Here is a 23,508-nt window from a genome sequence, read left to right as displayed (position 1 = left end):
CAGCCTGCCGTATGACCTTGGGCCAATGACTGTCCCTCTCCAGGGCCATTCACAAACCTTTATTCATTCATGTGTTGAGGATCTACCTTGCACTGGGCTCTGTCTGGGGAGTGAATAGGATGAACAGCGCCCTACACTTCTGGAGGAAGAGCTGGCCCTACAGGGTCAGGCTGGGGGACTGCAGCCCAGCCCCATTTGCCCCTATGGCAGGGAACCCCTTTTGTCTCCCAAGGACCTGGAGCGCGGGCGGAGGGAGATGGTGGAGGAAGACCTGGATGCGGCCCTGCCCCTGCCTGATGAGGATGAGGAGGACCTCTCCGAGTATAAATTCGCCAAGTTCGCTGCCACTTACTTCCAGGGCACGACCACGCACACCTACAACCGGCGGCCGCTCAAGCAGCCACTGCTGTACCACGACGATGAGGGCGACCAGCTGGTGAGGGCTGGGGGTGTCTGTGCTGGCAGCGCGGGTGCCAGGGGGCTGGGTTCCAGCTCTGCAGGGACCGGGGCTGACTTCATCCCGCACCCAGCCTGTGGCCGGGCCACAGGGCAAGGCCCCGAGGAACACCCACAAGGCACTCAGCTCAGTGGTCCTCCTCCGGTTGGCGGGAGTGGGGTTCTCCAGCCTCTCCCCCACCCCTGGGTCATTTTGATGGCTTTAGCAAACATCATCCTGCGCTCAGGCTTTCTGACTGGCATGGGTCTGTCCCCAGGCGGCCCTGGCGGTCTGGATCACTATCCTCCGGTTCATGGGGGACCTCCCTGAGCCCAAGTACCACACGGCCATGAGTGACGGCAGCGAGAAGATTCCTGTGATGACCAAGATTTATGAGACTCTGGGCAAGAAAACATATAAGAGGGAGCTTCAGGCCCTGCAGGGCGAGGGCGAGGTGAGTCCCAGGTGGTCTCTGACCACGGTCCCTTCCAGGCCATCCCCAGCCTTAAGGTCCTCAGAAGAAGAAGCATCCTAAAATTTGCCTCTGCCTCACCTCGCTGACCCCTGCCCTCCTCTGTCTACTCCTGGGAACAAATAGTGTGAGCTTGATATAAACTGTAAAGTGCTGACCACGATTGAGGCCACGTGGTAGGGCAGACGGGCTTTGCAGTCAGAGCCAGCTTCAATTTTGACTCGTTGGGAGGCGGTGTGTGGGTTACTACACTTTTCAGTCTCAGTTTTCCCATTTGTCACTTGGCTGATGGGCTGGGGTGGTACACGTTAGTGTGGAGGTGAGACAGTTCTAACCACATTGTCAACTGCTCTTGTCATTACTTTCGGCCCAGTCGTTTGACTCTGACCCCTGTTTGTCCGGCAGGCCCAGCTCCCTGAGGGGCAGAAGAAGAGCAGCGTGAGGCACAAACTGGTGCACTTGACCTTGAAGAAGAAGTCCAAACTGACAGAGGAGGTCAGAAAAGACCCTGCACGGCCTTGGTGGCCCAGGCTGGGGCAAGGCCGGGCTTGGGACCAACAGGGACAGGAGTGGAGTGGATACCGCCTGTCCTCAGGGCACCAGGATAGCCAGCAGGACAGCGTTGGATGTGATCAAGCAGACAGGATGCAAGGAAGAGGGCGCTGTGCTCAGGCTGGGGTCGGTCAGGGAGGCTTCCCGGAAGATGGGCCACGAGAGCTGGGGAGGGCTATAGTGGCAGGTGGTGAGAGGGAGGACATGCCAGGACGTGGACCCGTTGCCTTTGATCCAGGTACCTTTTAGCCACTGAGAAATTTTCTGTGGGATAAGAGTGTCCACGGGGCATTAACACTATTAGTTTGTTTGTCATTCCTTTAGTCACCTTGTGTTTTCTGAGCGCCGTCCTGGCCCATTGCTCCAGGACTGTCCAGGCTGGGAGGGCCGACAGACACAAACTAAGGCATTCATGGTGCAGAGGGACTGGTTCCTCCACGCCCCTGCTTTTGTGCACACACGTCGGTCTGCCTAAAATTCCTCCTTCCTCTTCTGTGCCTGGGGGGTCACCTCCTCCAGGAAGCCTTCCCGTCTACAGCAGAGTCAGGCTGCTCCTCCTGGGCTTCCTCAGCTTGCTTTGTCTTTGTCCTCATTTTGTCCCCCATCTGAGGCTCACATCCAGTCTTGTAGCTTCGTTACCCCATATTTAAGTCCCAGCTCTGCTGCTCAGTATCCAGGGCACCCAGGGAAGAAAATGCCTGCTGGTGGCTTCCTGGGATGATGGCGTGAGAGGATGGCTGTGGGTGCTCAGCAGACATGAGGACCTCCCACGTCCCTCCTGCCTGCAGGGGCATGCTCCCGCCACTCACCCTTTCACCCACTCCACGTCTCTGGGCAGAGCGCAGGGCTGGCGCTGTGGCCCATGTGAAACCAGAGAGGAAAAGCCCGTCTATAAGAACCCAGGCCCAAGGCTATTCACACAGGAGCCAGGGAGTTACTGACAGGTGACGGTGGCCGGGTGTTTGGAACCCAGGTGTACTCTGGGTGTCGGAGTGATGTGTGGCCCACCTCAGGGAGATAGGGATCCCATCAGGAGTCAGAGGAGCAGGCCCCTGGCCTGGCTGAGGGGACTTCACTGGGGTAGGGCTGGGGGTAGATGTCAAGGAGGCTGCAGAGGAGCCTTATCCCCAGAAGCGCGTAGCACCAGGCCAGGCATCCACCCAGCATCTGTTCTGCACGGGCAGGGATATCACAGTGGTGGGGAGCCGGCTCTCTGGCCACTGCCAGGATTCTGCTCTCCGGGGGAGTGGGCAGACTCAGGCAAGCAGCAAGGCCCCGGCCAAGCCTTGGTCAAGCCTTGCCCCTCCCTGTGGCCCAGGTGACCAAGAGGCTGCATGACGGAGAGTCCACGGTGCAGGGCAACAGCATGCTGGAGGACCGGCCCACCTCCAACCTGGAGAAGCTGCACTTCATCATTGGCAACGGCATCCTGCGGCCAGCACTCCGGTCAGTGCCTGAGGGACAGGGGCACAGGGAGTGGGCAGCTATCAGGGGAGGCATCCCGCACTTCCAGACCTGAAAGGCTTTTGTTGGCTGAGTGGTAGCTCTGTCACTTTAGCAACTGATTAAGCTAAGCAGGCCTGGGTTTAGCTCTGCTGCTAGCTGGTTGTGTGACCTTGGTAGAGTGATTTCAGCTCTGTAAGCTTCAGTTTCTTCATCTGTAAAGATGGAATCATAAAAGTACCTACCTTGTAGGCTTGTAGGCAGATAAAACTATGGAAAGTGTGACACAGGACCTACACAGTGGGCACTCAGTAAACGGTAGCTGTTGTTAGCATTATCTGACAGGCATCTTCTGCTGTAACCCTATCCCTGCCGGCACCTTCGGTGTACCCAGCCCAGGCCCGTGGTCAGGGTTACTGTGGTCAGAATGCCTGGGATCCTGCAAGTGGCTCCTTCCCCACCCAGGCCCGGGAGAGGCCTGTGCTCAGGTCCCCGGGGTGTTGGGGAGGAGCTGGGATGATCCATGACTTTCCAGGAGCAATTATGGAATCAACTCAGCTGCATCAGTGGAGGGAAAACAGATAGGGTTTCTCTGAGAACTCTATCTGCACGGGATGGCTGGTTAGGAGAGCTGATCCCGTGAACTTGTGTGTGCTGGCTGGGAGGACAGCAGGATGGGGCGGGTAGGGAGGTCAAGTGTCATTTTCTCAATGGGAGACATGAGGTCCAGAGAGGAAGAGGTTTTCCCAGGGGTCACTGGCCTCCCTTTCATTGCTCCTCGAGGCCCAGTGACTACCTCGCTTGCCAGAGATGTAGCACTTGGGGCCGCCAGCCTCCAGGAAGAAAAGGTGGCTGCCCAAGTATGATTAAGGGCAAGAATTTGCCTCCCAGTTATCTCACCATCAGACCTAAAGGGGTACTTCTAGAGAGCACTGTGCCAGGAGCCCTGGGCCGTTAGAAGGCTGGGGTGCCAACTCCCTGAGGGACCATGGCTAATCCCTCCCTCCTCTCGGCCTCCGTCTCCCTGTCCATGAATCGAACGGGGTCAGGGGCTCCCAGCTATGGGTGATAGTTGTCACTGGTCTGTGGCAAGATGGGAAAAATAAGGATGTTTCTAAATTTGACTTATTTAAAGCACTATTCTTTGTTCTGAGATTTTGCCCTTCCTACTTTTTGGATATTAAAATTACATTTGTTTTATAAAAGGATTGTGATATAGATAGTGGGCAGGTGCTGTATGTGTGGTGTGTTTTAAATGTCCTCGTTGTCTTGATAATAAGTTAGCAACGTCCACAATTTATTTTGAGGTTGCGTTGGTCCATGAGCTCTCAAAATTGGGGAGCCACTGAATTAGATACCTGCCCTTCAGAGAGGGAAGAACAGCAGTTAGTGACCCCTGGTGGTCACTCCATCTTGGTGGGTCCCGCCCTTGGCCCTGAAGGGGGCATGCAGCATCTTCACAGCTGCAACTAGGCTGGCATCTGCTGGGGTTTTACTGTGCTGGGCACCGTGCCAGGTGCTGTATAAGCCTTGGCTCATTTTTCTTCACAGGATTCCTGTAAGGAAGGGGTGGTATCATTTCCCTTTAAAATGAAACAGAACGAAAAACTACCTTCATTGCTTTAATCTGATTACAAAAGTAAAGCATGTCCATTTAAATATTCAAATATTATAGCACTATATCAAGAGAACGTCAGAGTCCCTACTCATTCCATCCCCCAGAGAACCTCCCCAGCTGTCTTTCCTGTTTCTGCTCTGCCAGTTACCATTAGTAGAAATTGTACCTGCTGCCATGTCTGTGGGCTAGGCTCAGAGGTGAACTCACCTGCCCAGGCCGTGCAGCTTGGTGAGGGATGAGGCATGGGGGGAGCCTGTGCTTCTCATCAAAGTGGTCACCAGTGACTGGGGCCACTGTGTCCAGGAGCAGGGTGTGCACCACCCTCTGGATCATGGGGCCCCGGCCGTGGACTCTGGATTGGAGTCAGGGACGTGCGTGCTTCATGCCTGATGAGACTATCTGCAAAGCCAGACCCTCTCCAGTAGCCGCAGAGCCCTGGGCTCAGCCTTCCCCACCCGGCCTCACCTCCCAGGTGGTCTCTGGCAAGTGGGAGAGCAAGCATCCTACCTGCTGCTGGGAGGGGTGGGACTTTCCCTCTGAGGCAGTGCGTCTCCCGTCCTTGCCCCCGCCCCGCCTGCCTATAGGGATGAGATCTACTGCCAGATCAGCAAGCAGCTCACTCACAACCCCTCCAAGAGCAGCTATGCCCGGGGCTGGATCCTCGTGTCTCTCTGTGTGGGCTGCTTCGCCCCCTCTGAGAAGTTCGTTAAGGTAGGGGAGGCTTTGGGCCTCCGGGGTTGGGAAGGGGAGCCGCGCCCGGTCCCTGGGGTTGAGCACGGGGAAGAAACTCAGAGGGGCTTGGCAGTGAGGCCCTGCCCGGGTCATCTCCTCCCAGGCCTCCCCACCTCCGCAGGGCCCATCTTCCTGGCCCCCTCCTCCTGGGCACTGCACTCTATCTCCTCTGAGCCCCATTTTATTTATGCGGATGCTGAGTTTGACAACAGCGCCCCCTAGACCCTCCACATGCTGGTCTGAAGCACTTGCGTTCATCTCAGGCCCTTTCGTGACTGCTCCTTAGTGTCAGGCCCTGGGTGCTGGGGACACAGAGGCAGAGCAGGTGCCAGCTGGATCAACCCAGCTGGTCAGCACTGTGAAGAGGGAGGGCTCAGGGAGGTGGGCCCTGGACGAAGAGGAGCAGTTAAGCTGGGTGAAGGGGGCTATGGTGTGTGGGGTGAGGCAGGAGGTGCAGCTGAGACTAGACTCGGCCGGATCATGGTGGCCGTGCTGCCAAACGTGAGGGAGGTGGACTTGATCTGGAGGACAGTGGGGATCCCTGGAAAGCAGAAGAGGGATGTGGATGGATGGGCCTTGAGGAGCAGGTTCAGAGTGTGCGTGGAGGGACCAGAGGCCGGAGGCCCGGTGAGGCTGCTCTGATGGTCTGGGTGTTACCGACCCGGGTCCTCTTTAATCAATAGAAGTTGATAAGAGGTCAGACGAGAAATTCAGGCAAGCTTTACAGGGGCTCATGCTGCTTTAGCTCGAGGGAGTGAGAACAAGACACAGGTGTCCTTGCTTACTCCCTGAGCCGGGGTGGGCTGGTGCCTTAAATGAGGTGAGGGAGGTGGCGGATTGGTGGGTCGGGCTGGAGGGGTGCCTTAGATGGTCTGCCCACCCCCTTGGTGGTGCTGTGTGCAAGGGTCATGGGCAGTTCCCTGCTTTGGCTCCTGGCAGTTCGTTTGTGGCCTTTCTGTATCTTATTGTTCATAATTGCCCTGACAGCACATGTGTGCAGTTTTTAGTCCCTTTTGATTTCTTTGTATTTTGTTGCTGGAGGAGACATTTGTCCAGGTGCGAGCACTCGGGTAGAGGGTCCCAGGTCCCAGACTATCTCACAGGTGGGGAGGCCGAGGGAGGCTGGAGCGGGGCCCCCTCAGCTGGTCCTCTGTCCGTAGTACCTGCGGAACTTCATCCACGGAGGACCACCTGGCTACGCCCCATACTGTGAGGAGCGGCTCAGGAGGACCTTCGTCAATGGGACACGGACACAGCCACCAAGCTGGCTGGAGCTGCAGGTGTGGCCCCTAGGCATGTGTGTGTGTGTGTCACCAGTGCACCCCAGTGCCCCAGAAACATTGCCTACTTTGGGATTCTGTGGTCATTAAAGCACCCAACCTCAAGTTCTGGAATCTCAGGCCTACTGGAACGGGAAAGCCCACAGTGGTGATGACTCCCATCTGCTGGCTTTAGAGTCAAAGTGACTTGGGCAGGGGGTTTCCTCTGAGTCTCAATGGCTTCATCTGCAACATGACAATAAAGATATTCATTTCACAGGGTCTTGTGATGGTTACATGACAGGAGGGCAGAAGCCCCTGCATGTGGCAAAGCCCAACCACCCACCTCAGTGCCCCACCTCAGGGACCCTGAAGGTCCTTTCAGCACAGCAGGGCTCCCTGAGCACCTGTGACCAGGGACGGGCAATGCACTGTGGGATGCTGAGGTCCGAGGGCTCCAACCCCATAGGGAGCAGGGAGCCAGGAGCTCAGAGGGAGTGAGATGTTCTGAAGTGAAAGGGTTCCCACAAACCCTTGGATCACTTTCAGGCCACCAAGTCCAAGAAGCCTATCATGTTGCCTGTGACGTTCATGGACGGGACCACCAAGACCCTGTTGACAGACTCGGCAACCACGGCCAAGGAGCTCTGCAATGCGCTAGCCGACAAGACCTCACTCAAGGACCGCTTCGGGTTCTCCCTCTACATCGCCCTGTTTGATAAGGTGAGGCTGACCCTGATGCCCCTCCTCCTGGCGCCCCCAGGGCCACCCACCAGCTCCCACCCCAGTGCTGCCACCTACTGGCTCAGGTGCCCTTGCGCAGTTACTGACCTTCCAGGGCCTCAGTTTCCTCCTCACAGGTTACCAGTGGTAACCCTGGTCCTGCCCCAGCTCCTTAGGATCATGGAGAGGTCCTAAGCACCTAAAGAGAAACCCAACAGCACACTGGTGATTGAAATCCAGGGCTCACTGCAGTCGTATGTGCGCAGGTGGATTCAATCCTCTGCTGGTGACAGAAGAAGAACATGGCAGAGAGAGGGAACAACTGGCTCACTGCGATTCAGTTTTCCCATTTGCAAATGGGCATATGATTCCTTATCAGGTTGCTATGGTAGTTCCTCTTCACTTGTTACTGACCTCCCAGAGTGTATACCTCCCAGAGCACATCTGGGCTTGGAGTCTTCTCTGCTGAGCTGGCCCTGGGAGTGGGTGATTTTGCCTCCACACGCAGCATCACCACCCACAGCAGAGGTGACCCTCAGCCCTCACCCCAGCAGGTCCAGCGTTAGGAGCATGTTGTCTGATGCCGTTTGCATGGACTTTTCTCACCAACAGCTACCTCCCGTGTTTTCAGTGGCCATTTGTCCATCAGAGTTTCACCAAAGGCTTGTACTAGGAAATGGGAACTCTCACATGGCTGTGTCAGCTCAGAGCCCATGAGCTAGAATCCAGGGGTCCCATGCTGGTCTGCCTCCTGGGTGACCTGGGCAAGCCCCTCCTCTCTCTGAGCCTTGGTTTTCCATCCGAATGAGAACAGTTGGCACAGTCAGTGACTCCTTGCAGTCCTTCCTGGCCTGCTCACCCTTCCACTGGGTGACGTCCAGCCCTGTGCCGGCAGGTGTCCTCCCTGGGCAGTGGCAGCGACCACGTCATGGACGCCATCTCCCAGTGTGAGCAGTATGCCAAGGAGCAAGGTGCCCAGGAGCGCAACGCCCCATGGAGGCTCTTCTTCCGCAAGGAGGTCTTCACTCCCTGGCACAACCCCTCAGAAGACAATGTGGCCACCAACCTCATCTACCAGCAGGTGGTGCGAGGGGTCAAGTTTGGGGAGTACAGGTGTGAGAAGGTGAGTGAGAGCTAATTTTCTGGCTGAGCTTGTTTGGTCAAGTCACCTGTGTGCTGAATTGGGCTGAGTGTTGCTGCCCTTGACTCACCATCAGCAAATGTGGAGGTTAGCCAGATGGAGGCTGGACATTATCTAGGCTTCTCTTGGATTTAACATGATCTATAGGAGCAAGGGCTTTGAAGAGTAGACTGAATTCTGCAAGTAGGAGGTGTTCCTGCTTTGTTGCAGTGACTGTACATGCTTCAGAACTTGCTGTATTGTTCGTTTTCTTTTTGACCTCTTTTGATCACTTATTTAATTTATTTATTTGTGGAGTATATTTGATTTACAATGTTGTGTTAGTTTCAGGTCCATCCATGTTGCTGCAAATGGCATTATTTCATTCTTTTTTATGGCATCATTTGCAAATATTTTCTCCTATTTGGTGGGTTGTCTTTTCATTTTCTTTATGACTTCCTTTGCTGTGCAAACCTTTTAAGTTTAATTAGGCCCCATTTGTTTATTTTTGTTTTTATTTCCATTACTTTAGGAGACGGGTTGAAAAAGATTTTGCTTCAATTTATGGTAAAGAGTGTCCTGCCTATGTTTTCCTCTAAGAGTTTTATAGTATCCAGTACATTTAGGTCTCTAATCCATTTTGAGTTTATTTTTGTGTGTGATGTTAAGGAGTGTTCTAACTTCATTCTTTTACATGTAGCTGTCCAGTTTTCCCAGCACCACTTATTGAAGAGGCTGTCTTTTCTCCATCATATAGCCTTACCTACTTTGTCATAGATTAATTGACCATAGGTTCATGGGTTTATTTCTGGGCTTTCTATCCTGTTCCATTGATCTATATTTCTGTTTTTGTGCCAGTACATACTGTTTTGATTACTGTAGCTTTGTAGTATAGTCTGAAGTCAGGGAGCCTGATTCCTTCAGCTCCATTTTTCTTTCCAAAGATTGTTTTTGCTATTTGGGGTCTTTTGTTTTTCCATACAAATTTTAAGATTTTTTTGTTCTAATTCTGTGAAGAGTACCATTGGTATTTTGATAGGGATTGCATTGAATCTGTAGATTACAGTGAGTAGTATAGTCATTTTGACAATTTTGACTTTTCCAATCCAAGAACATGGTATATCTTTCCATCTGTTTGTGTCATCTTTGATATCTTTCATCAGCATCTTATAGTTTTCAGAGTAAAGGTCTTTTGCCTCCTTAGGTAGGTTTATTCCTAGGTATTTTATTCTTTTGGATGTGATGGTAAATGGGATTGTTCCTTAATTTCTCTTTCAGATTTTTCATCATTAGTGTATAGGAATGCAAGAGATTTCTGTACATTAATTTTGTATCCTGCCACTTTACCAAATTCATTGATTAGCTCTAGTAGTTTTCTGGTGGCATCTTTAGGATTCTCTATGTATAGTATCATGTCATCTGCAAACAGTGACAGTTTTACTTATTCTTTTCCAATTTGTGTCCCCTTTATTTCTTTTTCTTCTCTGATTGCCATGGCTAGGACTTCCAAAACTATGTTGAATAATAGTGGTGAGAGTGGACGTCCTTGTCTTGTTCCTGATCTTAGAGGAAGTGCTTTCAGTTTTTCACCATTGAGAATGACATTTGCTGTGGGTTTGTCATATATGGCCTTTATTATGTTGAGGTAGTTTCCCTCTATACCCACTTTCTGGAGAGCTTTTGTCATAAATGGGTTTTGAATTTTGTCAACAGCTTTTTCTGTATCTATTGAGATGATCATATGGTTTTTCTCCTTCAATTTGTTAATATGGTGTATCACATTGATTTATTTGCATATATTGAAGAATCCGTGCATCCCTGGGATAAATCCCACTTGATCATGGTGTATGATCCTTTTAATGTGTTGTTGGACTCTGTTTGTTAGTGTTTTGTTGAGGATTTTTCCATCTATATTCATCAGTGATATTGGTCTGTAATTTTCTTTTTTTGTAGTATCTTTGTCTGGTTTTGGTGTCAGGGTGATGGTGGCCTCATAGAATGAGTTTGGGAGTGTTCCTTGCTCTGCAATTTTTTGGAAGAGTTTGAGAAGGATGGGTGTTAGCTCTTCTCTAAATGTTTGATAGAATTCACTTGTGAAGCCATGTGGTCCTGGACTTTTGTTTGTTGGAAGATTTTTAATCACAGTTTCAATTTCATTACTTGTGATTGGTCTGTTCATCTTTTCTGTTTCTTCCTGGTTCAGTCTTGGAAGGTTATACCTCTCTAAGAATTTGCCCATTTCTTCCAGGTTGTCCATTTTATTGGCACAGAGTTGCTTGAAGTCTCTTACGGTGCTTTGTATTTCTGCAGTGTCTGTTGTAACTTCTCCTTTTTCATTTCTAATTTTATTGATTTGACTCCTCTCCCGCTTTTTCTTGATGAGTCTGGCTAATGGTTTATCAATTTTGTTTATCTTCTCAGAGAACCAGCTTTTAGTTTTATTGATTGTTGCTATTGTTTTCTTTGTTTCTGTTTCATTTATTTCTGCTCTGATCTTTATGATTTCTTTCCTTCTACTAAGTTTGGGGTTTGTTTGTTCTTCTTTCTCTAATTCCTTTAGGTGTAAAGTTAGATTGTCTATTTGAGATTTTCCTTGTTTCTTGAGGTAGGCTTGTATTGCTATAAACTTCCTGCTTAGAACTGCTTTTGCTGCATCCCATAGGTTTTGGATCATCGTGTTTTCATTGTCATTTGTCTCTAGGTATTTTTTGATTTCCTCTTTGATTTCTTCAGTAATCTCTTGGTTATTTAGTAACATATTGTTTAGCCTCCATGTGTTGGTGTTTTTTTACGTTTTTTTCCCTGTAATTGATTTCTAACCTCATAGCATTGTGGTCAGAAAAGATGCTTGATATGATTTCAATTTTCTTAAAATTACCAAAGCTTGATTTGTGACCCATGATGTGATCTATCCTGGAGAATGTTCCATGTGCACTTGAGAAGAAAGTGTATTCTGTTCTTTTTGGATGGAATGTCCTATAAATATCAATTAAATCTATCTGGTCTATTGTGTCATTTAAAGCTTGTGTTTCCATATCAATTTTCTGTTTGGATGATCTGTCCATTGGTGTAAGTGAGGTGTTAAAGTCCCCCACTATTACTGTGTTACTGTCGATTTCCTCTTTTATAGCTGCTAGCAGTTGCCTTATGTATTGAGGTGCTCCTATGTTGGGTGCATGTATATTTATAATTGTTATATCTTCTTCTTGGATTGATCCCTTGATCATTATGTAGTGTCCTTCCTTGTCTCTTGGAACATTCTTTACTTTAAAGTCTAGTTTATCTGATATGAGTATTGCTACTCCAGTTTTCTTTTGATTTCCATTTTCATGGAATATCTTTTTCCATCCCCTCACTTTCAGTCTCTATGTGTCCCTAGGTCTGAAGTGAGTCTCTTGTAGACAGCACATATATGGGTCTTGTTTTTGTATCCATTCAGCAAGCCTGTGTCTTTTGGTTGGAGCATTTAATCCATTCACGTTTAAAGTAATTATCAATATATATGTTACTATTACCATTTTATTTATTGTTATGGTTTTGTTTTTGTAGGTCCTTTTCTTCTCTTGTGTGTCCCACTTAGAGAAGTTCCTTCAGCATTTGTTGTAGAGCTGGTTTTGTGGTGCTGAATTCTCTTAGCTTTTGCTTGTTTGTAAAACTTTTGATTTCTCCATAGAATCTGAATGAGATCCTTGCTGGGTAGAATAACCTTGGTTGTAGATTATTCCCTTTCATCACTTTAAATATATCATGCCACTCACTTCTGGCTTGTAGAGATTCTGCTGAGTAATCAGCTGTTAACCTTATGGGAGTTTCTGTGTATGTTATTTGTCGTTTTTCCCTTGTTGCTTTTAATAATTTTTCTTTGTCTTTAATTTTTGTCTATTTGATTACTATGTGTCTTGGCATGTTTCTCCTTGGGTTTATCCTGCCTGGGACTTTCTGTGCTTCCTGGACTTGGGTGGCTATTTCCTTTCCCATGTTAGGGAAGTTTTCAACTGTTCTCTTCAAATATTTTCTCAGGTCCTTTCTTTCTCTCTCTCTTCTTCTAGGACCCCTATAATGCAAATGTTGTTGCCTTTAATGTTGTCCCAGATGTCTCTTAGGCTGTCTTCATTTCTTTTCATTCTTTTTTCTTTTTTCTGTTCTGTGTCAGTGAGTTCCACCATTCTGTCTTCCAGGTCACTTATCCGTTCTTCTGCCTCAGTTATTCGGCTATTGATTCCTTCTAGTGTAGTTTTCATTTCAGTTATTGTATTTTTCATCTCTGTTTGTTTGTTCTTTAATTCTTCTAGGTCTTTGTTAAACATTTCTTGCATCTTCTCGATCTTTGCCTCCATTCGTTTTCCAAGGTCCTGGATCATCTTCACTATAATTATTCTCAATTTTTTTTCTGGAAGCTTGCTTATCTCTGCTTCGTTTAGTTGTTTTTCTGGGGTTTTATCTTGTTCCTTCATCTGGTACATAGCCCTCTGCCTTTTCATCTTGCCTAACTTTCTGTGAATGTGGTATTTGTTCCACAGGCTGCAGGATTGTAGTTCTTCTTGCTTCTGCTGTCTGCCCTCTGGTGGATGAGGCTATCTAAGAGGCTTGTGCAAGTTTCCTGATGGGAGGGACTGGTGGTAGGTAGAGCTGGCTGTTGCTCTGGTGGGCAGAGCTCAGTAAAACTTTAATCCACTTGTCTGCTGATGGGTGGGGCTGGGTTCCCTCCCTGTTGGTTGTTTGACCTGAGGTGATCCAACACTGGAGCCTACCCAAGCTCTTTGACGGGGCTAATGTCGGACTCGGGAGGGCTCACGCCAAGGAGTACTTCCCCGAACTTCTGCTGCCTGTGTCCTTGTCCTCATGGTGAGACACAGCCACCCCCTGCCTCTGCAGTAGACCCTCCAACACTAGCAGGTAGGGCTGATTCAGTCTCCCATGGGGTCACTGCTCCTTCCCCTGGGTTCTGATGCACACACTACTTTGTGTGTGCCTTCCAAGAGTGGAGTCTCTGTTTCCCCCAGTCCTATCAAAGTCCTGCAATCAAATCCTGCTAGCCTTCAAAGTCTGATTCTCTAGGAATTCCTCCTCCTGTTGCCGGACCCCCAGGTTGGGAAGCCTGACATGGGGCTCAGAACCTTCACTCCACTGGGTGGACTTCTGTGGTATAAGTGTTCACCAGTTTGTGAATCACCCCCAGCAGTTATGGGATTTGATTTTATTGTGATTGTGCCCCTCCTACCATCTCATTGTGGCTTCTCCTTTGTCTTTGGATGTGGGGTATCTTTTTTGGTGAGTTCCAGTGTCTTCCTGTCAATGACTGTTCAGCAGTTAGTTGTGATTCTGCTGCTCTGTCAAGAGGGAGTGAGTGCACGTCTTTCTATTCCTCCATCTTCAAGATTGTACCTTTCTAAGAATTTGTCCATTTCTTCCAGGTTGTCCATTTTGTTGGCATACAGTTGCTTGTAGTAGTCTCTTATGATCCTTTGTATTTCTGTGGTGTCAGTTGTAACTTCTCCTTTTTCATTTCTAATTGTATTGATTTGAGCCTTTTCCATTTTTTTCTTGATGAGTCTGGCTAAAGGTTTATCAATTTTGTTTATCTTTTCATAGAACCAGCTTTTTGTTTCATTGATCTTTTCTATTCTTTTCATTGTCTCTATTTCATTTATTTCTGCTCTGACCTTTATGATTTCTTTCCTTTTACTAACTTCAGGTTTTGTTTGTTCTTTCTCTAGTTGCTTTAGGTATAAGGTTAGGTTGTTTACTTGAGATTTTTCTTGTTTCCTGAGGTAAAATTGTATTGCCATACAATCTTAGAACAGTTTTTGCTGCATCCCATAGGTTTTGGATTGTCATGGTTTGTTGTCATTTGTCTCTAGGTACTTTAAAAAAATTTTTTTGGCTGTGCTGCATGGCATGTGGGATCTTAGCTCCCCGACCAGGGGTTGAACTCACACCCCCTGTGGTAGAAGCATGGAATCTTAAGCACTGGATCACCAGAGAAGTCCCTAAGTATTTATTTATTTATTTATTTAAAATTTTTTTTTTTGCTGTACACGGGCCTCTCACTGTTGTGGCCTCTCCCATTGCAGAGCACAGGCTCCAGACGTGCAGGCTCAGCAGCCATGGCTCATGGGCCTAGCCGCTCCACAGCATGTGGGATCTTCCCAGACCGGGGCATGAACCCGTGTCCCCTACATCGGCAGGCGGACTCTCAACCACTGTGCCACCAGGGAAGCCCCCTAAGTATTTTAAAATTTCCTCAGTGATCCATTGGTTGTTTAGTAACATATTGTTTAGTCTCCATGTGTTTTTGTTTCTTACAGTTTTTTTTTCTTGTAATTGATTTCTAATCTCGTAGCATTGTGATTGGAAAAGATGCTTGAGATGATTTCAATTTTCTTAAATTTAGTGAGGTTTGATTTGTGGTACAAGATGTGCTCTATCCTGGAGAATGTTCCATGTGCACTTGAGATGAATGTGTATTCTGCTGCTTTCAATGGAATGTCCTATAGATATCAATTAAGTCTATCTAGTCTAATGTGTCTTTTAAGGCTTGTGTTTCCTTATTAATTTTCTGTCTGGATGATCTGTCCATTGGTTTAAGTGGGTTATTAAAGTCCCCCACTATTATTGTGTTACTGTTGATTTCTCCTTTTATGGCTGTTAGCATTTGCCTTATATATTGAGGTGCTCCTGTGTTGGGTGCATATATATTTACAATTGTTATATCTTCTTCTTGGATTGCTCCCTTGATCATTATGTAGTGTTCTTCCTTGTTTCTTGTAACAGTCTTTATTTTAAAGTCTATTTTGTCTGATATAGGTATTGCTATTCCAGTTTTCTTTTGATTTTCATTTGCATGGAATATCTTTTCCCATCCCCTCACTTTCAGTCTGTATGTGTCCTTAGATCTGAAGTGGGTCTCTTGTAAACAGCATATGTACAGATCTTGTTTTTGTATCCATTCAGCCCATCTGTGTCTTTTGGTTGGAGCATTTAATCCATTTATATTTAAAGTAATCATCAATATGTATGTTCCTAGTGCCATTTTCTTAATTGTTTTGGGTTTGTAGGTTTTTTTTCTTCCCTTGCTCTTTTGTTCTCTTCTCTTGTGGTTTGATCACCATCTTTAGTGTTGTGTTTGGGTTGCTTTTTCCTTTGTGTGTGTGTATCTATTGTAGTTTTGGGTTTGCATTTCCCGTGAGGTTTTCATTTAGCAGTGTATATATGTACCAGGTTGTTTTAAGTTGCTGGTCTCTTTCCCACCTAGAGAAGTTCCTTTAACATTTGTTGTAAAGCTGGTTTGGGGGTGCTGAATTCTCTTAGCTTTTGCTTGTCTGTAAAGCTTTTGAGTTCTCTGTTGAATCTGAATGAGAGCTCTGCTGGGTAGAGTATTCTTTTTTTAAAAAAAATAAATTTATTTATTTTATTTATTTATTTTTGGTTGCGTTGGATCTTCATTGTTGTGCCTGGGCTTTCTCTAGTTGTAGTGAGTGGGGGCTACTCTTCATTGCAGTGTGCACGCTTCTTATTGTGGTGGCTTCTCTTGTTGTGGAGAATGGGCTCTAGGCGCGTGGGCTTCAGTAGTTGTGGCACACAGGCTCTAGAGTACAGGCTCAGTACTTGTGGCTCACAGGCTTAGTTGCTCCGAGGCATGTGAGATCTTCCCAGACCAGGGTTCAAACCTATGTCCCCTGCATTGGTAGGTGGATTCTTAACCACTGCACCACCAGGGAAGTCCCTGGGTAGAATATTCTTCATTGTAATTTCTTCCCTTTCATCACTTTAAATACATCATGCCACTCCCTTCTGGCCTACAGAGTTTCTGCTGAAAATTCAGCTGATAACCTTATGGGGATTCCCTGGTATGTTGTTTGTTGTTTTTCCCTTGTTGCTTTCAACATTTTTCTTTGTCTTTAATTTTTGTCATTTTCATTAATATGTGTCTCAGCATGTTCCTCTTTGGGTTTATCCTGCATGGGATTCTCTGTGCTTCCTGGACTTCAGTGAGTTTTTCCTTTCTCATGTTAGGCAAGTTTTCAGCTATAACATCTTCAAATATTTTCTCAGGCCCTTTCTCTTTCTCTTCTCATTTTGGGACCCCTACAATGTGAATGTTCATGTGTTTAATATTGTCCCAGAGGTTTCTGAGACTGTCCTCATTTCTTTTCATTCTTTTTTCTTTATTATGTTCTGTGGCAGTGATTTCCACCACTCTGTCTTCCAGCTCACTTATCCTTTCTTCTGCCTCATTTATTCTGCTGTTGATTCCTTCTAGAGTATTTTTCATTTCAGTTATTGTATTGTTCATCTCTGTTTGTTCTTTAAATCTTCTAGCTCCTTGGGTTTTTTAAATAACTAAATAAATAATTTTTAAAATTTATTTATTTATTTATTTATTGCTGTGTTAGGTCTTTGTTGCTGCTTGCAGGCTTTCTCTAGTTGCAGCAAGCCAGGGCTACTCTTTGTTGCAGCGCACAGGCTTCTCATTGCAGTGGCTTCTCTTGTTGCGGAGCATAGGCTCTAGGCTCACAGACTTCAGTAGTTGTGGCACGCAGGCTCAGTAGTTGCACCTTGCAGTCTCTAGAGTGCAGGCTCAGTAGTTGTGGTGCATGGGTTTAGTTGCTCCACGGCATGTAGGATCTTCCTGGACCAGGGATTGAATCTGTGTCCCCTGCATTGGCAGGTGGATTCTTTTTTTTTTTTTTTTGGCGGTACGCGGGCCTCTCACTGCTGTGGCCTCTCCTGTTGTGGAGCACAGGCTCCGGACGCGCAGGCTCGGCGGCCACGGCTCATGGGCCCAGCCGCTCCGCGGCACGTGGGATCTTCCCGGATCTGGGCACGAACCCACGTCCCCCGCATCAGCAGGCGGACTCTCAACCACTGCGCCACCAGGGAAGCCCTGGCAGGTGGATTCTTAACTGCTGCGCCACCAGTGAAGTCCATAGCTCCTTGTTAAACATTTCTTGTACCTTCTCGATCTGTGCCTCCACTCCTTTTTTGAGATTTTGGATCATCTTTACTATCATTACTCTGAATTCCTTTTCAGGTAGATTGCCTATCTCCTCATCATTTAGTTGTTCTTGTGGTTTTTATCTTGTTCCTTCATTTGCAACATATTTCTCTGTCAACTAATTTTGTCTGACTTTCTGTGTTTGGGATCTCCTTTCCACAAGCTGCAGGATCATAGTTCCTCTTGTTTCTGGTGTCTGCTCCCTGGTGGGTGAGGTTGGTCCAGTGACTTGTGTAGGCTTCCTGCTAGGATGGACTGGTGCCTGCCCTCTTGTGGGTGGAGCTGTGTCTTGTCCCTCTGATGGGCAGGGCCATGTCAAGGGGTGTGTTTTGAGGTGGCTGTGAGCTCAGTATGACTTCAGGCAGCCTGTCTTCTGATGGGTGGGGCTGTGTCCTTATCTTGGGCGTTGTTTGGACTGAGACTTTCCAGCTCTCAAGCCGGGTCTTGGTGCTGAAATGTGCACCTCTGGAAGATCTCACTCTGATCAGTATTCCCTGGGCCTTCAGTGTCCTAGCCTTCACAGTGAGTGATAGTTGACCTTCAGCTCCCCGAGACCCTCTAAGACCCCTAGGTAGGTATAATCCAGGTTTCTATAAGGTACTGCTTTGTGCTGGGTCCCAGTGCACGTGAGACCTTGTGTGCACCCTCCAAGAGGGAGTCTCCATTTCCTCCAGCCCTGTGGAGCTCCTGCGCTCAGGCCCTGCTGGCCTTCGGGGCTAAATACTCTGGGAGTTCTTCTGCCCAATGCCAGACCCTCAGACTGTCTTGGAGGGCTATTTTATGTGGGAATGTCCATGTGTAGCCTGCGTGGGTTTAATATTTTTTGATGCGAGGGCTGTTTTTAGTATAGATATCTGCCACTTCTTTCCTCAGTGTATTCTGGCCATTAGCCCCTTTATAGGAGGTATGACTGTTGTGGTGGTGACCATAGCCTGTACTGGATATTGAGTAGAGCATCCCCTTTACTCTGTGGTTGTCACTGCTCTGTCAGAGTTGGGCTCTGCTCCCTAGTTGTTGGAGTAGAGGCCCCCAGATCTGCTTCTTAGCTGTGTTTCTGATCTGCACTGTGAGGTAGGCAGGATTGGAGCACCCCCACTGGGAAGGAAGCCACTGAGTATTCCTCCTCTGGAGCTGTTCACCTGTGGGGATGCTCTGTTGTGTCACCTTTCACCTGTTGTGTGAGCTCTCAGATTACCCCATCATTGGCACTGCCCTTAGCCCCACCCTAAATGTGGGTATGCCAGCAGTCGGCCCTGGTGTCTCTCATATGTTGTTTTCACCAGGCCACCAGCATAGATCTACTGAAGTCAGGTCCTAGGATTGCAGTAATCATGGATCTGGACCCGCTGTGGATGCTATGGGGGCAGCTCCAACTCTAGGCCAGCCTAACCCCCATGTGTATGTGCCCACAAAGTCTACAGCTGCTAAAGCTAGACCTGCCTTGGCTACAGGAGAACTCATTGTCCATTCAGATGTTCTGTAGGTGCTAACTTTACAAGGCCAGTCACGGGGCTGTCAATTCATGGTTTGCGCAGCTGTGAAGAGAGATTTCAGCTTTTCTTCCTTAGTTGCATGTCCCCTGGGGCTCAGCTGTCGTTTCAGCCCCACCTCTGTGTGTGGGCCACCCACAGGGGTCTGCTTCTGAGGCTGCCCTGGAGCAAATGAGTCTGCCCTGGTGGCGATGGGCACGTGGGGGAGCCAGCAGTCACGGGCACAGGAGAGCTGGCCCCAGCGGGGCCCTTCTTAGTGCCCGGGGAGGCAGGGGCTGGCACATGGGGAGAGAGGCTGCAATGGCAGCTTCGCCCCTTATGCATCACTTAACTATGGCTCTTTGCGTCTGTGGCAGTTCAAATTTCCTCCACAAGCATTCCCGGTTTTGGATTTCCTCACTTCCACCCCCTCAGGCTATCTCCTCACAGCCAACAGAAATCCTCTCCTGGGTCTGCTCTCCAAACCCCATGTTCCAGCACTCAGCCTCTGTGCACACCAGTGGACACCTGTCTCAGGCTGGGGTGCACAGGGCTGTGGCACATACCATCTGTGTAGGTTTCACTCTGTCCTGCTTGGCTGTTGGCACTCTCTTCCAATAGCCCATGAATTCCCTTCTGTCCCAATTCATGTCCCTGTCTATGAGGGGGCTTCCCTGGATGTGGGACCCTCTCTTCTCCTTCAGCTCCCCCCGACCCAGGGGTGCCGTTCCCATCCCGCTTCCTCTTCTTTTTCCCTTTTTCTTTCTTTCAATCTACCTGGTTACACAGGGATCTTTCTTGTCCTTTTAGGTATCCAAGGTCCTCTGCTAGTGTTCAGCTGGTGATCTGTGAGAATTGTTCCCTTTTGTAGATGTATTCTTGATGCGTTTGTGGGGAGAGATGAATTCCACGTCCTCCTACTCCTCTGCCATCTTGCTGACCCCTTTGGACTTTATATTACTATCCATTAATGAGTTAATCAATCAATTAACCTTAATTATTTCTTCTTCTAAATGAGTATCAGTTGATTTAATCTTGCCCAAAAGAATGGGTCTCTTTTGGTTGGTCAATGCAATATAGAAACTCTGCAGGTAAGAAGTATCCAAGTTATTCCACTATATCTGGGGTGGTGTCATAATAGTAGGGTCCACCTTTTCCACGATGACTGAAACAAGTGTGCTCCCACCTCAATTCAAACCCTGGGTCTCTGAAGACAAAAACCAGCAGACAGACCAAAGGAGCCTTCATCTCATAAAAATGCAACAATTTATTCACATCTTCATCAGAGTTCAATGGGCAGGAAGACAATTCTGTGGGCATAGTGTGAGTCTTCACTTTTCTCTTCTGAATCATGAAAGTAACTCCCATCCCCACAGCCTTTATCTCCATAATGTTTCTCAAGAGTCTGTCTCATACAAGTCACAAAGTTAAGTTTTTCAGTTCTTCTTTTGGCTTTTCATCTCAATGACCTTTCCAGGTTGGCCCTCACTGGAAAAAGATTAGCCAGTAATGCACACCCCAAATCATGATATTCTCACTGTATTTCTCTAGTAGGCACCCTCCATCTTCAGGGTTAACACGAGCAAATTAACTTCAATACACAGGAGGTTTGTGTTCACTTTCTGTTTGGACAACTGACATAAACTCAGAATTGAATCCAAGAGTCTGAAATGGGCCTGCTCCTGCTCTAAGAATAAAAGCTCTGGGAAGTTGGATTTCTTTTGCAATCTTATTTAGGTTATAAACTTTTTTTTTTTTTTTTGATTTACAAGAGGGAATAAGTAAGGCACACTTCCTACTTCTGCAATTCTAGTTTTCCCACAGATACCTTTTACAGGAAAGGTAAATTGTCCTTTGTCAAATCGGGGCACTCAACTACAGAGACCTGGACTTCAGCAAAGTTATCCTTTAGCACCTTCTGCAGAACTCCAACAAGCTCCTCTAGACTAGACAGATTAAAAGAATACTCAGCACAAGCCATCTTCCTTCTTCCTTAGGTGTGAATGAAACAAGAGGGAAGGGGGCAGGGCACAACCTTTAAAAGAATGGTGGTTTTTATTCTTCAATTTGTTAATGTGGTGTATCACACTGATTGATTTGCAGATATTGAAAAATCCTTGTATCCCTGGGATCAATCCCACTTGATCGTGGTGTATGATCCTTTTAATGTTGGATTCGGATTGCTAGTATTTTGTTGAGGATTTTTGCATCTGTGTTCCTCAGTGGTATTGGACTTTTTGTGTAGTATTTTTTGAATAGTTTCAGAAAGATAGGTGTTAACTCTTCTCTAAATGTTTGATAGAATTCACTGTGAAGCTATCAGGTCCTGGACTTTTGTTTGTTGGGAGTTGTTAAATCACAGTTTCAATTTCAGTACTTGTGATTGGTCTGTTCATATTTTCTGTTTCTTCCTCGTTCAGTTTTGGGAGACTGTACTTTTCTAAGAATTTGTCCATTTCCTCTAGGTTGTCCATTTTGTCAGCATATAGTTGCTTGTAGTCGTCTCTTATGATCCTTTGTATTTCTGTGGTATTGCTGTAACGTCTTTTTCATTTCTAATTTTATTGAGACCTCTCCCTTTTTTCCTTGATGAGACTGGCTAGTGGTTTATCAATTTTTTATCTTCTCGAAAAACCATCTTTTTGTTTCATTGATCTTTTCTATTATTTTTTCATCTCTATTTCATTTATTTCTGCTCTGATCTTTATGATTTCTTTCCTTCTAACTTTAGGTTTTGTTTGTTCTTCTTTCTCTAGTTGCTTTAGGTGTTAGTTTAGGTTGTTTACTTGAAATTTTTCTTGTTTCCTGAGGTAAGATTGTGTTGCTTTAAACTTCCCTCTCAGAAAAGTTTTTCCTGTGTCCCATAGGTTTTGGATCATCATGTTTTCATTTTCATTTGTCTCTAGGAATTTTTTGATTTCCACTTTGATTTCTTCAGTGATCCATTGGTTGTTTAGTAGCATATTTATCAAGGTTTGCTTTATGGCGCAGCATGTGATCTATCCTGGAGAATGTTCCATGGGCACTTGAGATGAATATGTATTCTGCTGCTTTTGGTTGGAACGCTCTATAAATATCAATTAAGTCCACCTGGTCTGATGTATCATTTAAGGCTTGTGTTTCCTTATTGATTTTCTGTCTGGATGATCTGTCCATTGATATAAGTGGGGTGTTAAAGTCCCACACTATTATTGTGTTACTGTTGGTTCCTCCTTTTATGGCTGTTAGTATTTGCCTTATATATTGAGGTGCTCCTATGTTAGGTGCATATATATTTATAATTGTTCTATCTTCTTCTTGGATTGCTCCCTTGATTATTATGTAGTGTCCACATTTGTCTCTTGTAACCATCTGTCTTTATTTTAAAGTCTATTTTGTCTGATATGGATATTGCTACTCCACCTTTCTTTCAATTTCCATTTGCATGGAATATCTTTTTCCATCCCCTCACTTTCAGTCTGTATGTATCCCTAGATCTGAAGGGGATCTCTTGTTGACAGCATATATATGGGTCTTGTTTCTGTATCCATTCAGCTAGTGTATGTCTTTTGGTTCATTTGCATTTAAGGTAATTTGATTCATTTGCATTTAAGGTAATTACTGATATGTATGTTCTTATTGACATTTTGTTAATTGTTTTGGGATTGTTTTGTAGTTCTCTCTTCTTCCCTTCCTCTTTTTTTTTTTTTTTTTTTTTTGTGGTATGCGGGCCTCTCACTGTTGTGGCCTCTCCCATTGCGGAGCACAGGCTCCGGATGCACAGGATCAGTGGCCATGGCTCACGGGCCTAGCCACTCCACGGCATGTGGGATCTTCCTGGACTGGGGCCCAAACCTGTGTCCCCTGCATTGGTAGGCGGACTCAACCACTGCGCCACCAGGGAAGCCCCCCTTCCTCTTTTTCTCTTTTGATTTGATGACTAATGTTGTGTTTGGATTCTCTTTTGTGGGTATCTCTATTGTAGATTTTTGGTTTGTGGTTAGCATGTGGTTTTGATATAGCTGTCTATATATATACAAGATTGTTTTAAGTTGTTGGTCTCTTAATTTCAAATGTATTTCCAACATCCTGCATTTGTACCCTCTTCTCACAATTGCTGGTTTTGCTAACATATTTGTGTGTGGATGGTTTCCCACCTTTACTGTATGTTTGCCTTTATCAGTGAGCTCTCCCATTTGTAATTTTCTTACTTCTAGTTGTGGGCTTTTCTACCTAGAGAAGTTCCTTTAGCATTTTTTGTAAAGCAGGTTTGGTGGTGCTGAATTCTCTTAGCTTTTGCTTGTCTGTAAAGCTTTTGATTTCTCTGTCAAATCTGAATAAGAGCCTTGCTGGGTAGAGTATTCTTGGTTGTAGTTTTTTCCGTTTCATCATTTTAAATATATCATGCCACTCCCTTCTGTTCTGCTGAAAACTCAGCTGATAATGTTATGGGGATTCCCTTGTATGTTATTTGTTGCTTTTCCCTTGCTGCTTTTAATATTTTCTTTTTGTCTTCAATTTTTGTCAGTTTGATTAATATGTATGTCAGTGTGTTCCTCCTTGGGTTTATCCTGTATGGGATCCTCTGCACTTCTTGGATTGGGTGACTGTTTCCTTTCCCATGTTAGAGAATTTTTCAGCTATTATCTCTTCAAATATTTTCTCAGGTCCTTTCTGTCTCTCTTCGCCTTCTGGGACCCCTGTAAT

General features: G+C 46.6%; 1 protein-coding gene and 1 pseudogene across 1 annotated transcript in view; one reads left to right on the top strand and one right to left on the bottom strand.

Annotated features, from left to right (window-relative positions):
- The window catches only part of MYO7A (myosin VIIA), a 99,394-nt gene that overhangs the window by 53,169 nt on the left and 22,717 nt on the right, over positions 1-23,508 (top strand). Inside the window, exons 24-31 of the mRNA XM_059068299.2 lie at positions 233-436; positions 714-890; positions 1,314-1,403; positions 2,779-2,906; positions 5,106-5,232; positions 6,414-6,533; positions 7,062-7,235; positions 8,131-8,358. Of these exons, the coding sequence (XP_058924282.1) occupies positions 233-436; positions 714-890; positions 1,314-1,403; positions 2,779-2,906; positions 5,106-5,232; positions 6,414-6,533; positions 7,062-7,235; positions 8,131-8,358 (1,248 nt within the window). The remainder of the gene's footprint in view (positions 1-232; positions 437-713; positions 891-1,313; positions 1,404-2,778; positions 2,907-5,105; positions 5,233-6,413; positions 6,534-7,061; positions 7,236-8,130; positions 8,359-23,508) is intronic.
- On the bottom strand, positions 19,852-20,803 carry LOC131759344 (ester hydrolase C11orf54 homolog; annotated as a pseudogene).

Source organism: Kogia breviceps, chromosome 7, assembly GCF_026419965.1.
Source record: "Kogia breviceps isolate mKogBre1 chromosome 7, mKogBre1 haplotype 1, whole genome shotgun sequence".
Lineage (NCBI taxonomy): Eukaryota > Metazoa > Chordata > Mammalia > Artiodactyla > Physeteridae > Kogia > Kogia breviceps.
This window is presented reverse-complemented; position numbering and strand designations above follow the sequence as displayed.